We start from the raw sequence: 13,241 nt of genomic DNA, 5'->3' as shown, positions 1-13,241 counted from the left end.
TTATGTCTCTCTGTATGTATATGTGTGTGTGTATGTATATATATATATATATATATATATGGGTGTTTGGATGCATGTTATATGAAAGTGTGTGTATGGGTATATACATACATCTGCATGTCATATGTAGTCAGCTAATTAGTTAGCTGATCACTTTGTATACAATATTCTCAAACGATGGCTGTGTAAACCCTGTTGTCTATACTTACAACTGCAGTATTTAATATACAGGCTATTAATATTCCCTGATTGTTTAAAGCAAATAAAAAAATTATAAAAAACAAATGCAAACTTGTTTTATATTTTGTCTAAAGATTTTCTTATTTTCTTATTTAAGGTAAATAACGCTTTCATTTAAAAAAAAAAAAATTAAAGAACAAAAGTGTAGTTTGAGGTTTTAGGAATCATATTTTTTAGTGCAGAAAAGCTGAGCGGATGTGGCGGAAGACGAAACTTGTAATTCACTATAGCATATATAAAGACAGCCTTCGTGCTTTCAATGTGGAACTAGGCAAAGCTAGACAGTCATTCTTCTCAAACCTTATAAACAGTAACTTAAACAACACTCACACTCTTTTTGCTACTGTTGAGAGACTGACAAACCCCCCAAGTCAGATTGCCAGTGAAATGCTCTCTGACAGCAAATGCAATGAGTTTGCTTCCTTCTTTTCTGAGAAGATCAATAACATCAGGAAGGCGATTAGCACATCCCCAAGTTATGCAGAGGTCAGACAGATTCGACCCCAATATCAAAAAGAAGATACTATGTCTGCTTTTGAAGAAATTGATAGCAGAATTTTGGAAGAAATAGTACAGCACCTTAAATCGTCAACCTGTTATCTTGATACACTTCCCACATATTTTTTCACAAGGGTGCTTAACTGTTTGGAAGCAGATCTCTTAGAAGTGGTGAACACCTCACTTCTTTCTGGGACTTTTTCTGAAAACTGCAGTTGTTAAATCCCTTCTGAAAAAGAGCAATCTTGATAAAACCATATTGAGCAACTATAGACCAATATCAAATCTTCCTTTTATAGGAAAGATTATTGAAAAGGTAGTCTTTAATCAGCTGAACAAATACTTAAACTCAAATGGATACCTGGACAATTTTCAATCTGGTTTCCGACTGCATCACAGCACAGAGACAGCACTCATTAAGATAATAAATGATATTCGCTTAAATTCTGAATCTGGCAAAATATCAGTGCTGGTACTACTAGATCTCAGTGCTGCGTTTGATACTGTCGATCATAACATACTACTAGAGAGACTGGAAAACTTGGTTGGGCTTTCTGGCATGGTAATTAAATGGTTCAGGTCATACTTAGAAGGGAGAGGTTATTATGTGAGTATAGGAGAGCATAAGTCTAAGTGGATGTCCATGACATGCGGAGTCCCACAAGGCTCAATTCTTGCACCGCTCTTGTTTAGCCTGTATATGCTCCCACTAAGTCAAATAATGAGAAAGAACCAAATTGCCTATCACAGCTATGCTGATGATACCCAGATTTACCTAGCCTTATCTCCAAATGACTACAGCCCCATTGACTCCCTCTGCCAATGCATTGATTAAATTAACAGTTGGATGTGCGAGAACTTTTTTCAGTTAAACAAAGAAAAAACCGAAGTCATTGCATTTGGAAACAAAGATGAAGTTCTCAAGGTGAATGCATACCTTGACTCTAGGGGTCTAACAACTAAAAATCAAGTCAGGAGTCTTGGTGTGATTCTGGAGACAGACCTTAGTTTCAGTAGTCATGTCAAAGCTGTAACTAAATCAGCATACTATCATCTCAAAAACATTGCAAGAATTAGATGTTTTGTTTCCAGTCAAGACTTGGAAAAACTTGTTCATGCCTTTATTACCAGCAGGGTGTACTATTGTAATGGTCTCCTCACCGGCCTTCGCAAGAAGACCATTAGACAGCTGCAGCTCATCCAGAACGCTGCTGCCAGAATTCTGACTAGAACCAGAAAATCTGAGCATATTACACCAGTCTTCAGGTTCTTACTGGCTTCCAGTTATATTTAGGATTGATTTTAAAGTACTTTTACTCATTTATAAATCACTCAATGGCCTAGGACCTAAATACATAGCAGATATGTTCACTGAATATAAACCTAACAGACCACTCAGATCTTTAGGATCGAGTCAGTTGGAAATACCAAGGGTTCACACAAAACAAGGGGAGTCTGCTTTTAGTTATTATGCCGCCCGCAGTTGGAATCAGCTTCCAGAAGAGATCAGATGTGCTAAAACATTAGTCACATTTAAATGCAGACTCAAAACTCATCTGTTTAGCTGTGCATTTATGATTTGAATTATGAATGCGCACTGTGCGATGTCCGAACTGATTGCACTATGTTTTATGTATAATCGTTTTCTTAAATTCATTTTAAACTTCTTAAATTCCTTTTTTTAATCATTTTCAAAGTTTTTAAATTCCTTGTTGTATTGTTGTGATTATTTTTTTTATTTTATTTTATGTAAAGCACTTTTAATTACCATGGTGTATGAAATGTGCTATTCAAATAAACGTGCCTTACCTTGCCTTGCCTAACAGTCACATTCTTATAATGGGTGTGGCTGTGGAACACTATAAATTCAGTCTGACAAACTTGTAATTTTTTCTCTTCAGTATCACCACAAAGACTCTGTTTGGGGGAAACCTAAATTGCACAATTTATTAGAGATATTCAAAAGGAAAGACATTATCAAGGACATATTTTTAAAACTAACTTTTTATTTATTTGTTTTTATTACATTTTCCAGAAAATGTCCAGTTCAGGCAGAATCAACAAAATGCGCATCTCAGGCAGTTTCTCATCTCCAAGTAGTGCTCATGATGATGAAGATAGTGATAGTTCTCAAAATGAAAGGTTAGTATACATTTTATTTTGCCTATTAAGCTAAAATTGAATTGGCAATTTAATTGATTTTGAGATAAATATTTATGTTATTAGAAGCCTGGCTTATTATTATTATTATTATTATTTTGCTATATGCTCTAGATAAAACAAAACAATTGGAAATGTACATTTATATACAAAACAAGGCAAATACAGTCAAACCAAAATATATTCAGACACCTTCAACATTTCTCATTACCAGTTTATTTGCTATAGTTTAGAAAATGGTAATAAAATAGGACAAGAACTCAGAGTTAAACTGTGTCAGAAAAACTTAAAGGGGCCTTTGTTTTTATTTGGTGCTGTTCTCCGAGGTCCACTTATAATGGTATCAACATTTTTACATCGAAATACATAATAATTTAGCAGTAATAATCTATTTTCTTTCCTGTTTTGACACCCCTCATTGGAACGCTTTGTTTGAATAGGCGTGGAGGATTGTAGACTTGGAGCGCCCACTGGTATGATTGTCTAACAGTTGTGCATGTTTGACAGCCTATATGTCCTTCATAGGTGGACGCTGCTGTGATTTAGGATAAAAACGCATAAATACTATAAATAGTGCATATCAACCGATCTGTAAAAACAGGTAATAGAGACCACATAATAAAAACAGTTCTGTCATTACAACTTTCGGAGTGATTTGCATGGTAATATACATGACAATGTCAATGTATTTGGTCTCGGTGGAATAGATCTGCTATGCTGCTACTGCGGCAGAGCAAGTACCGAAACTTGTGTCAATTATGTCATTGTCATATTGAATAAGATCTATCAGACTGTGCCATGCCAGAACTTGCACTTGTGTGGTGCAACATTACTGTCAGATTCAATATAGTCCGCACATCATTATCATTTAGTTTCAATATTTCTGAAAATGCTGCATTGAATTGTGCCTTGTTTGAAAACGAATCAGCGGTGAAATGAAGTGAACTTCATGGATCTTCATTTAAAATAAAGTTCATCCAATCTTTCCTAATGTTAGGATCAGAAGGAAGTCAATGCAAAGACTGTGTTTTTCGACAACTTGACACTGCACAGCATCTTGTTGTCTTCGGAGGCATCTTTATTGTTTGATTTCTGAGTAGACCTGCGTTTGCCTCTCGCTAATTACAATACATGTGCGAATCGGTGGGCGGGGCTAAACAGATAGTGATGTAGAAGCAGGTGCTGATCTTCTTCTGAGGAGGCGGTGTTTAGCCACACTATTACATCATAAAGTGGCACATTCCACAACATTTTGTGGAAAAGTTTTGTGCTGAGAAATATATGATAAAAGGGCATAGCGCCCTCAGTAGACCACTATGATTATGAATACATTACCAACATGTGATTTTTAAAAAATATACATTTATGAAACATTAAAAAAGTTTATCCATATTTTGATACTCTATTTTGAATGTGGATACTTGATTATAAATGCTTGACAAATGAAAGAAGACATTTGCAAGTTATTCAATTTTATAAGTAGCTATACCCAAATATTTCATCCAGTGCTCTTTTTGTTTTCTGTGTCACAAAATATCACGTTATTATCTTGGTATGAAAACAGCTGCAAATGATTCAGTGTTTTAGTGAACTGTCAAACAGCTGTTTAGTGAATCAAACAGCCTTAAATAGACATACATTTAGACATTTAGACATTACATGAGGTGATGGTTAAATTATAAGCACCTGCTATGGTGGCTTTGCCATCTGCTTTAAATGCTCAAGCTTTTTAAGGCAGGATGGATTCTGATTGGCTGTCAGTGTTACTGTTGGGGATTTGTCAATGGATTAAAATATATAAGAGAAAGTGTATATAGACACTGAATTAAGTAATATAGTGCGAACAGTGGTGTTTTACAAATAAAATTGACTTTTTTATCTTTATAGTCACAACATGACGGGAGAGCTTCACAGTCATTTAGAGGAGAACATGCGGCCATATATTGATCTGATTGACACTCTGCGATCAGTTGGCATTCACAAGGACTTGGCGTTACCGACTATTGTAGTGATCGGAGACCAGAGTTCTGGAAAAAGCTCTGTCTTGGAAGCGCTGTCTGGAGTTGCATTTCCAAGAGGGAGCGGTGAGGACTGGTTTTACTCTCCTTTGTTCGGGCTCACGTTGTGCCAGTCACATGATTGTCTAGCTACTGTAAATAAAATGTAATTAAAAAAAATATATATATATATATTTTTTTTTTACAAATGTATTCTTATTGTGTAAAATGTATTTAAAAAATACTTCTTATGTTTTACAAATAAAATTGACTTTTTTATCTTTATAGTCACAACATGACGGGAGAGCTTCACAGTCATTTAGAGGAGAACATGCGGCCATATATTGATCTGATTGACACTCTGCGATCAGTTGGCATTCACAAGGACTTGGCGTTACCGACTATTGTAGTGATCGGAGACCAGAGTTCTGGAAAAAGCTCTGTCTTGGAAGCGCTGTCTGGAGTTGCATTTCCAAGAGGGAGCGGTGAGGACTGGTTTTACTCTCCTTTGTTCGGGCTCACGTTGTGCCAGTCACATGATTGTCTAGCTACTGTAAATAAAATGTAATTAAAAAAAAAAAATATATATATATATATATTTTTTTACAAATGTATTCTTATTGTGTAAAATGTATTTAAAAAATACTTCTTATGTAAAATGTATTCTTATTATTCCAAGCATACTTTATAATATATAATCCTATTTATTATTTGATTATTTAAATCTGCTGTTTAAAAATAGGAAAATAGACGCACTAGTTCTATATAATTCTACGCGATATAGTCATGTATATAACTGTATGTAATACACATTTTTAAATTGTACTGCAGCTGCTGTCATAATAAAGATCCATTTCGAATGTTTACGTGCTTTTCTTCTCTTGCTTCTCCTAGTCGCTGTGATGGAGCAGTTATAAAATATTGCTCTTCTAAATACTTTCCAGCATTTCATAAATATGCATGCAAATTACACAGAAGCACAACAGTTATCTTACGGTGATCGGGAGTGCTTTAAAAACCACAAAAAACAGTAATCTAAACCTTGAGTTTGGCAGTCCGTCACACCCTTTGTTTTAATTCACTTATCAGATTCACTTATTCTTACCCATTTTCTGTTCGGTCTGAATAGAAACTTAACGTCTTGACTATATACAGTATTTGTGATTTTATGCATTGAGTTGCTGCTAGATGATTGGCTGATTAGATATTTGCATCAATTAGTAGGAGTTCCTCACTAAGTGTAAATTCAAGTTGAACGCCAATTTTAAGAGAATCATTTTTTTATTTAATATATAAAGCACGTCTTCAATAATTTTCCACTGCTAGTTTTCTTTTGATTACTAACTTATTTGTGTTTGATAGGAATTGTAACCAGATGTCCATTAGAGCTGAGGCTGAAGACGGTAACAGGAGTCAACTGGAAGGCTGTTTTAACTTACCGTAAGAAAACTGATTTATGGATTTAACATCAGTTGAATCTCTTTTTCTTAACTTGAGAGGTTTCTTGCAGTTGGCTCAACATTTTTACCATGTTGCAGGGCCTGTTAAAGCCAGCAAACAGGCACGTGGACAAGCAACACCGTTAACTCACAATGAGAAGAAATTTGAGTTTGAAGATCCTTCTTTAGTTGAAAGACATGTTGCAGCAGGTTAGTAAAACTGCATGTTGCAAAGCTAACAGCTAGTATGATATTTCAATAAGTATAAAAATTACACAATTCTCATACATTTGCGCAAATACAGAACACAAAAATTTGGTAAATACTATATGTGACCCAGGACCACAAAACCAGTCTTAAGTGCAATTTTTCCGAAATTGAGATTTATACATCATCTGAAAGCTGAATAAATAAGCTTTTCATTGATGTATGGTTTGTTAGGATAGGACAATACTTGGCCGAGATAGAACTATTTGAAAATATGGAATCTGAAGGTGCAAAAAATAAATAAATCTAAATATTGAGAAAATCGCCTATAAAGCTATCCAAATGAAGTCCTTAGCAATGCATATTACTAATCAAAAATTAAGTTTGAATATATTTACAGTAGGAAAATTGCAAAATATCTTTATGGATCATGATCTTTACTTAATATCCTAATGATTTTTGGCATAAAAGAAAAATCTATAATTTTGACCCGTACAATGTTTTTTTGGCTATTGCTACAAATATACCCCAGCGACTTCAGACTGGTTTTGAGGTCCAGGATGACATATGGGTAATACTATATATATCCATTCTATGGTCTCATCTCACTACAGAATTATCCTAAACCTTTTCAACTTTTCTTGCTTAGACAAAGAAAAAAAAAAAACATTCTCCAAATGAAGGCAGAAACTAACAATTGGAATTTGCATTGATCAAGGGCTGGACATGGGGAGTTTACACCTTTTGGGGCAGATGATAATTTGCATTGAAGACACATGAGAATGAGCACAACCTCTACAGTAAACAAAATAAGTCTTAGAATCTCTATTACGTTTTAGTTCATTTCTTCTGGGAATTAGACCATTGTATCAGTCACACTGAGTCATTTCAAGTGATACCAGACACGACTGTGAATATCACTTGCATTCGTGTAGTAGAACATTATATTTTGCAATTGACCATTCTGAGTGAACTTTGTGAAGGGAAGGAAGTGGGGGAAAAGGGACAAAATGTGAAGGAAGGATAGGCAAGAAAGCTTTCCTACATCTTCTGTCACGATGTGTTGAAACTTTGTCAACACAAAGTTGAATCGCAATAATCCACACAAGAGCTAACCCAAACAGCAGAAAAACACATCTACATAAATGGTGACCAAACAAAGTGTCTGTGATTTCTATATTGCCTAAAATATCTAGGTTTTGGCTTTGTTTGCGTGTGCAGACCGATCGGTGTATGACATCAAAATACCATACAGACGGTTCCTTATGCTTTCAAAATGCTCTTGAGGTATTTTGATGTCATACACCGATCAGTCTGCACACGCAAACAAAGCCAAAACCTAGATATTTTAGGCAATATAGAAATCCTGGCCAGGACGTGTCCTGGGAAAATGGCACGTACACTCTTAAAAATAAAGGTGCTTCACGATGCCATAGAAGAACCTTTTTGTCTAAATGGTTCCATAAAGAACCTTCTGAAGAACCTTTCTGTTTCACAAAAGGTTCTTTGTGGCGAAATAAGGTTCTTCAGATTACAAAAAGGTAAGAAAGAGATGGTTCTTTAAAGAACCTTTGACTGAATGCTTCTTTGTGGAACCAAAAATGGTTCTTCTATGGCATCGCTTGAAGAACCTTTTGAAGCACCTTTATTTTTAAGAGTGTATGGTCACCCTAGCTAAAGAGAATCTTAATGCTTGAAGATCAGTATCATTGTTTACACTGTTAAAGGACATTTTTCTTATAAATATAGTTAATTATGTGTATGCTTATAGCCCAGGATGAGCTGGCAGGAAAAGGGGTAGGAATATCTGATGAGCTCATCACTTTAGAGGTCATGTCGCCAGATGTGTGTAACCTCACATTGATCGATCTTCCTGGAATCGCCAGAGTCCCATTAAAAGGACAGCCAGAGGACATTGGAGAGCAGGTAGGCAGTATGATCTGATTTTGGACTTCATATTTAATATCAAGCTAATATCAATCCAGTTTTAAACCTATGTCTATTTCTTGTAGATCAAAAGTTTGATCATTAAATTTATTGCGAAGCAAGAGACTATAAACCTGGTTGTGGTCCCTTGTAACACTGACATTGCAACAACAGAAGCATTAAAAATGGCACAAGAAGTAGATCCTAAGGGCATAAGAACTGTTGGTAATGAAGCAGATTATCCACTTAACAACTAATATTTCACCAAATATCTAATTTTTGTCAGAGAATACACATTATATGAAATAACTATTTTTCATTCTCAAAGCCATTTTGACCAAGCCAGACCTCATAGACAAGGGAACAGAGAAGAGTGTTCTGGAAATCGTCCACGACAAAGTGATTCCTCTCCGCAAAGGTTACATCATGGTGAAGTGCAGAGGACAACAGCAGATCGATGATGACATTCCTCTGGAGGAGGCAGCACAAATGGAGAGAGATTTCTTCCAAAACCATGACTATTTCAGGTTACCATCGGAAGAGAATATAATTTAAGTTTTTTGTTCCCTAGTTTGCTGCTAATTTTAAAATTAATTTCCCAGTTGCACCTCCCATTGGTACTTTGGTATCATGTCTTATTATTATTTTATAGAAAAAAGTATTTCAACTAAATTTAAGCTTCATTATTAATATTTTGGAAACATAATTTTCAAATTTTGTCAAAGTCAAATGTCATATGCCACAACCAGCATGCAGGGGGAAAATCATATCATTTTGGTATTTTTATGACAAGGAAAGGTTAGTTCAGATTGTAAAATCATGTGTCATGACTCCCTAAAATTAATAATTCATTAATTTAAAAAAAATACATTAAAACATATTTGTCATTAAACTGAATGACAGTTGACAACTGAATTTGAACTAACCCCATTGCAAATGTTTGCCTCTGCTAATGGACCCTTAAAACGGGCTTTTATTAAGGTTTTTGTGTCACTCGTTCTTGTGTAACACACACTGTTATGATATTTTGTTAAAGAATACCTTATCAAGCTATACCAAAAAGTGCCCTTTTTTGTTTCTTTTTTTTGCAGATGCCTCTTGAAAAAAGATAAAGCAACTATTAAATGTCTCTCCATCAAACTTGCTCAGGAACTTGTTGATCATATCAAAGTAAGTTTCTAAATTTCTCAAGTCTATTAAAGTCTTTTCAAACTCGGCAGGAATTTAGTTGCACAGTAAACATTGTGGCAGGATGAATTGAGAGACTTTTACTAAATTAAATCTTACCCACCATTGTCAGAAATCCCTGCCACAGCTTGATGATCAGATAAAAAAGCAGCTGTGGGACGTGAAGGATAAGCTCAAGGAGTGTGATGGCGGACCTCCACAAGACCCTAAGGGAGCCAAACAATTCCTTACTCAAGTAGGATCTCACATAATCACTTCATGATGATGGATTCATCAAATATTCTTGCTTCTCTGAATTAGTGTGTTCAAGCTGAATCTCCACTGTATTTGTTCTGATTTTCTCCTCCTCCTTTATTTCGGTGTTAGGGTAGAAGAACTCTAAAAGGGAGCAGGTCTGTTAGAGTCTTCTCTGATAGTTTATATAGTATATCCAACCGCCTTTTGGAGCTTCTACCCCATTTTGGAGTTCAGGCTACAGCTACATTCTTCTCCCCTGTTCATGTATATATGCGCACCTTTTATTGGCATTGCAAAAGAAAGCTTTACATTAGCAAAGCATTTGTAACATTGTTACATTCACATACAATTACAAAAATACATCATACAGTAGTACTACATTCTTAAAATAAAGGTACTTAAAATGTTCTTCACAGCGATGCCATAGAAGAACCATTTTTGGTTCCACAAAGAACCATTCAGTCAAAGGTTTTTTAAAGAGCCATCTCTTTTTTAATTTTTATAATCTGAAGAATCTTCTTTCGCCACAAAGAACCTTTTGTGAAACAAAGATGTTAAAGGTTCTTTATCCTCCTGAGACCCTGTGACCTCATATGAGGACATTATATTTTGGTGTATTTCTCTGAGACTATACATGCAACAGTATTACAACAGTGACAATCTCAGAAAGAGCTTATTGCCAAGTGCATACATAAAAAAAATTTCTTAGTAATGATGCTTCAAATATACACATATAAGAACAAGATACATAACAATAAAAATGTAAGAATAAAAATATAAAATATTATGAAGACAGGTCAAAATACAAATATTCAAAAAATATATAAAAATGATTTACATATTTATAGTGTTATGGATAAAATGAATGAATATGAGTGAATTTTACTGATCTATAAAGATTGCTCATGGTGAACACTTCGAGTGGCCATATTAATGGTAGTTTAGATAGTAATGGTAGTTTAGAACGCAATAAGCAATCTAGTCATTATATAGATCAGTGGTGAATTTGCAGAATATCGCACAAAACAGTTGGGGTATTTCACTGAGGGGGTCTTGGGCGTCATTTAACTCTTTAATAGGGAGATGACCTGTGGAGTCAAGCATATGTGAGAATATTAAGTCTCGGGCTTTATGGTGCAACTGTTTGGAAAATATTATGGCACCATGTATATTTTGAAGCTTGGTACTGCAAAACTACCATAGCATTAGCAGGCTATACCATGCAACTTTATTGTACTACGGTTTCTCAGTTTATGGTACTGTAATGAGGCTGACGAGATGAGAGGCATGCGGATCCATGTGCAAGCTTTTATTCAAAAGAGATGTGGTCAAAAAACACAGGCAGGGTCGAACAACAGCAAACAGGTATGACACAGCCAAGACAAAGAATATTCCATGGGCTAACATGGGTCTACGATCGACGAACAGTATCCAGAGGGCTTGACAAGAGGGGTAATCCAATAAACACAGGCAGAAGGTCAGGAAACAGACAACAAGGCAACACGGAAAGACTAGACTAAGACTAAAACTAAAAAAATGGGAAAAGGAATGGCTCAGTGATGTCACTATCGCTAGAGGAGAGATAAATGCTACACAAAACTAGAGACCAAACAGAAACACAGAATGGTCCGGTAAAGCAGCTAACACTTGGGGAGTGCTAAACGCAGAACAATACTCAGCAGTGAGAGAGAGGAAGTCCATGGCTTATGTTGCATGTCTGATTGGATTCAGCTGTGTGTGTGTGTGTGTGTGTGTGATCAGTGCATTCAGCTGTGTGTGTGTAATCAGTGCAATGGTTGATGGGAAATGCAGTCCAGGGTGATGTGTAACAGTCTGTGTGGTGTGAGAGTCAATGTAATGGGAGAGCGACCTCTAGTGGCAATCGGCCGGAAGGCCACGGACCGGATTCGTGACAGGTACTGTCTAGAACAGTGGTCACCAACCTTTTTAAGCTCAAGATCCCTGACCTTGGCCTTTATGAAAAATGAGATCCACGTATTGAAGAATCGATAGGAAAAGACATCCCAGACTGTACTTCCAATTTGAGGCCTTTTATTTAGTATTTTAAGTGGTGATGCACCGATCATGGCTGATTCAGAATCACTTTTTTTTATTTATTTTTATTAGGAAATTGGTTGATTCTAAGCAAACTTATTTATTGGCTATTTGCTTTATAACAAGCAAACTGGTCTTAAACAAAAATATCTTTAAGCATTTGAAATTAGAGCCAACCACTGCATCTTAATCACGATCCAAACAAAGATGCTACACACCTTGCATGAGCAGTTATTTTTGTAGATTGTATTTCAATTGTATTTCAGGATTTAAAGCAAAAACAGAATGGTCTGACTTTAGCCTTTTCTTTGTTTTTGTTTTTTTTGGCTACATAAAACATCTGCATGAAACAAAAACAGCAGAAGATCTGAATGAGATGTAAATTCACTCTCATGTTGCACTAGCAGTTGTTTTTGGTTTGAAATAGATTGTACAATTTCAGGATTTAAAACAAAAACAGAATGGTCTGACTTTAGCCTTTTTTAACCAACGTGATCTCATGATAATTCGTATGTATTTTACGTAAAATGTGGTTCTATAAAACGTACATTTACTTACGTTTTTACAGGCACTAAAACGTACAATACTGACGTATTTTCAGCCTCTAAACTTACAAACACTGACGTATTGACGACACCTAAAAATGAATCCTTATGAATATTGAAATCGCGGCATTAATTTTATTAGTTTTTAGTTGTCATATGAATTCACTTGTTTTCAATTCCATTATTAAATTGTTTACTTATGAAAATATAACATTTCGTTTTGTTGTGATTTTTGCTGCCAGCTCGTTTCCAAGAACATGCCTACATAATGTTAAACACGACTTCACTTTAAACCTTAAAATAAATAACATTTCTGCAATCGTTTAACCTTTACTTGTCATGTAATGTTTACTTTGATTGTCATGGGCCACAAAAGGCGTTTTCTCCGACATGCTGTGACTGACAATAGAACTATAAAATACACCAAAAACGCAACATAATTACGAAATGAAACAATTTTATTAGTGCGCTGTAATCCAAATCTTCCGAATCCATAAAACTGCGAGGAACAGACCCAAATCCAAGCCTTTTTTTGTCGATCTGCTTGCTTCTCCATCCCGAGCAGCGAGTCTAGCGACTAGGGATGGGCGTATCGAACCGAAGTATCGATATATCGATACTGACGCGAGTATCGAAAGTATCGATACTCAAACAAAAAATATCGATACTAAGGTGCGTTTTATTTACCAGTGGTTTTGTTTATTTAACAACAATAATAATAATAATAATAATAATGCGTACAATATGCA

At 35.4% G+C, this 13,241-nt stretch overlaps 1 protein-coding gene across 1 annotated transcript in view; it reads left to right on the top strand.

Moving 5' to 3' along the window:
• Nucleotides 1-2,609: 2,609 nt before the first annotated feature.
• Nucleotides 2,610-13,241, top strand: part of LOC107590818 (interferon-induced GTP-binding protein Mx-like) — a 21,470-nt gene continuing 10,838 nt past the window's right edge. The window contains exons 1-9 of the mRNA XM_016279733.1: nt 2,610-2,880; nt 4,786-4,982; nt 6,258-6,335; nt 6,434-6,544; nt 8,313-8,467; nt 8,554-8,692; nt 8,796-8,994; nt 9,559-9,637; nt 9,768-9,890. Of these exons, the coding sequence (XP_016135219.1) occupies nt 2,777-2,880; nt 4,786-4,982; nt 6,258-6,335; nt 6,434-6,544; nt 8,313-8,467; nt 8,554-8,692; nt 8,796-8,994; nt 9,559-9,637; nt 9,768-9,890 (1,185 nt within the window). The 5' untranslated portion in view covers nt 2,610-2,776. The remainder of the gene's footprint in view (nt 2,881-4,785; nt 4,983-6,257; nt 6,336-6,433; nt 6,545-8,312; nt 8,468-8,553; nt 8,693-8,795; nt 8,995-9,558; nt 9,638-9,767; nt 9,891-13,241) is intronic.

This window comes from Sinocyclocheilus grahami, unplaced genomic scaffold, assembly GCF_001515645.1.
Source record: "Sinocyclocheilus grahami isolate Dianchi unplaced genomic scaffold, SAMN03320097.WGS_v1.1 scaffold133.1, whole genome shotgun sequence".
Classification (NCBI taxonomy): domain Eukaryota; kingdom Metazoa; phylum Chordata; class Actinopteri; order Cypriniformes; family Cyprinidae; genus Sinocyclocheilus; species Sinocyclocheilus grahami.
The sequence above is the reverse complement of the archived record's forward strand: the minus strand, read 5'-3'. Positions and strand labels throughout refer to the sequence as shown.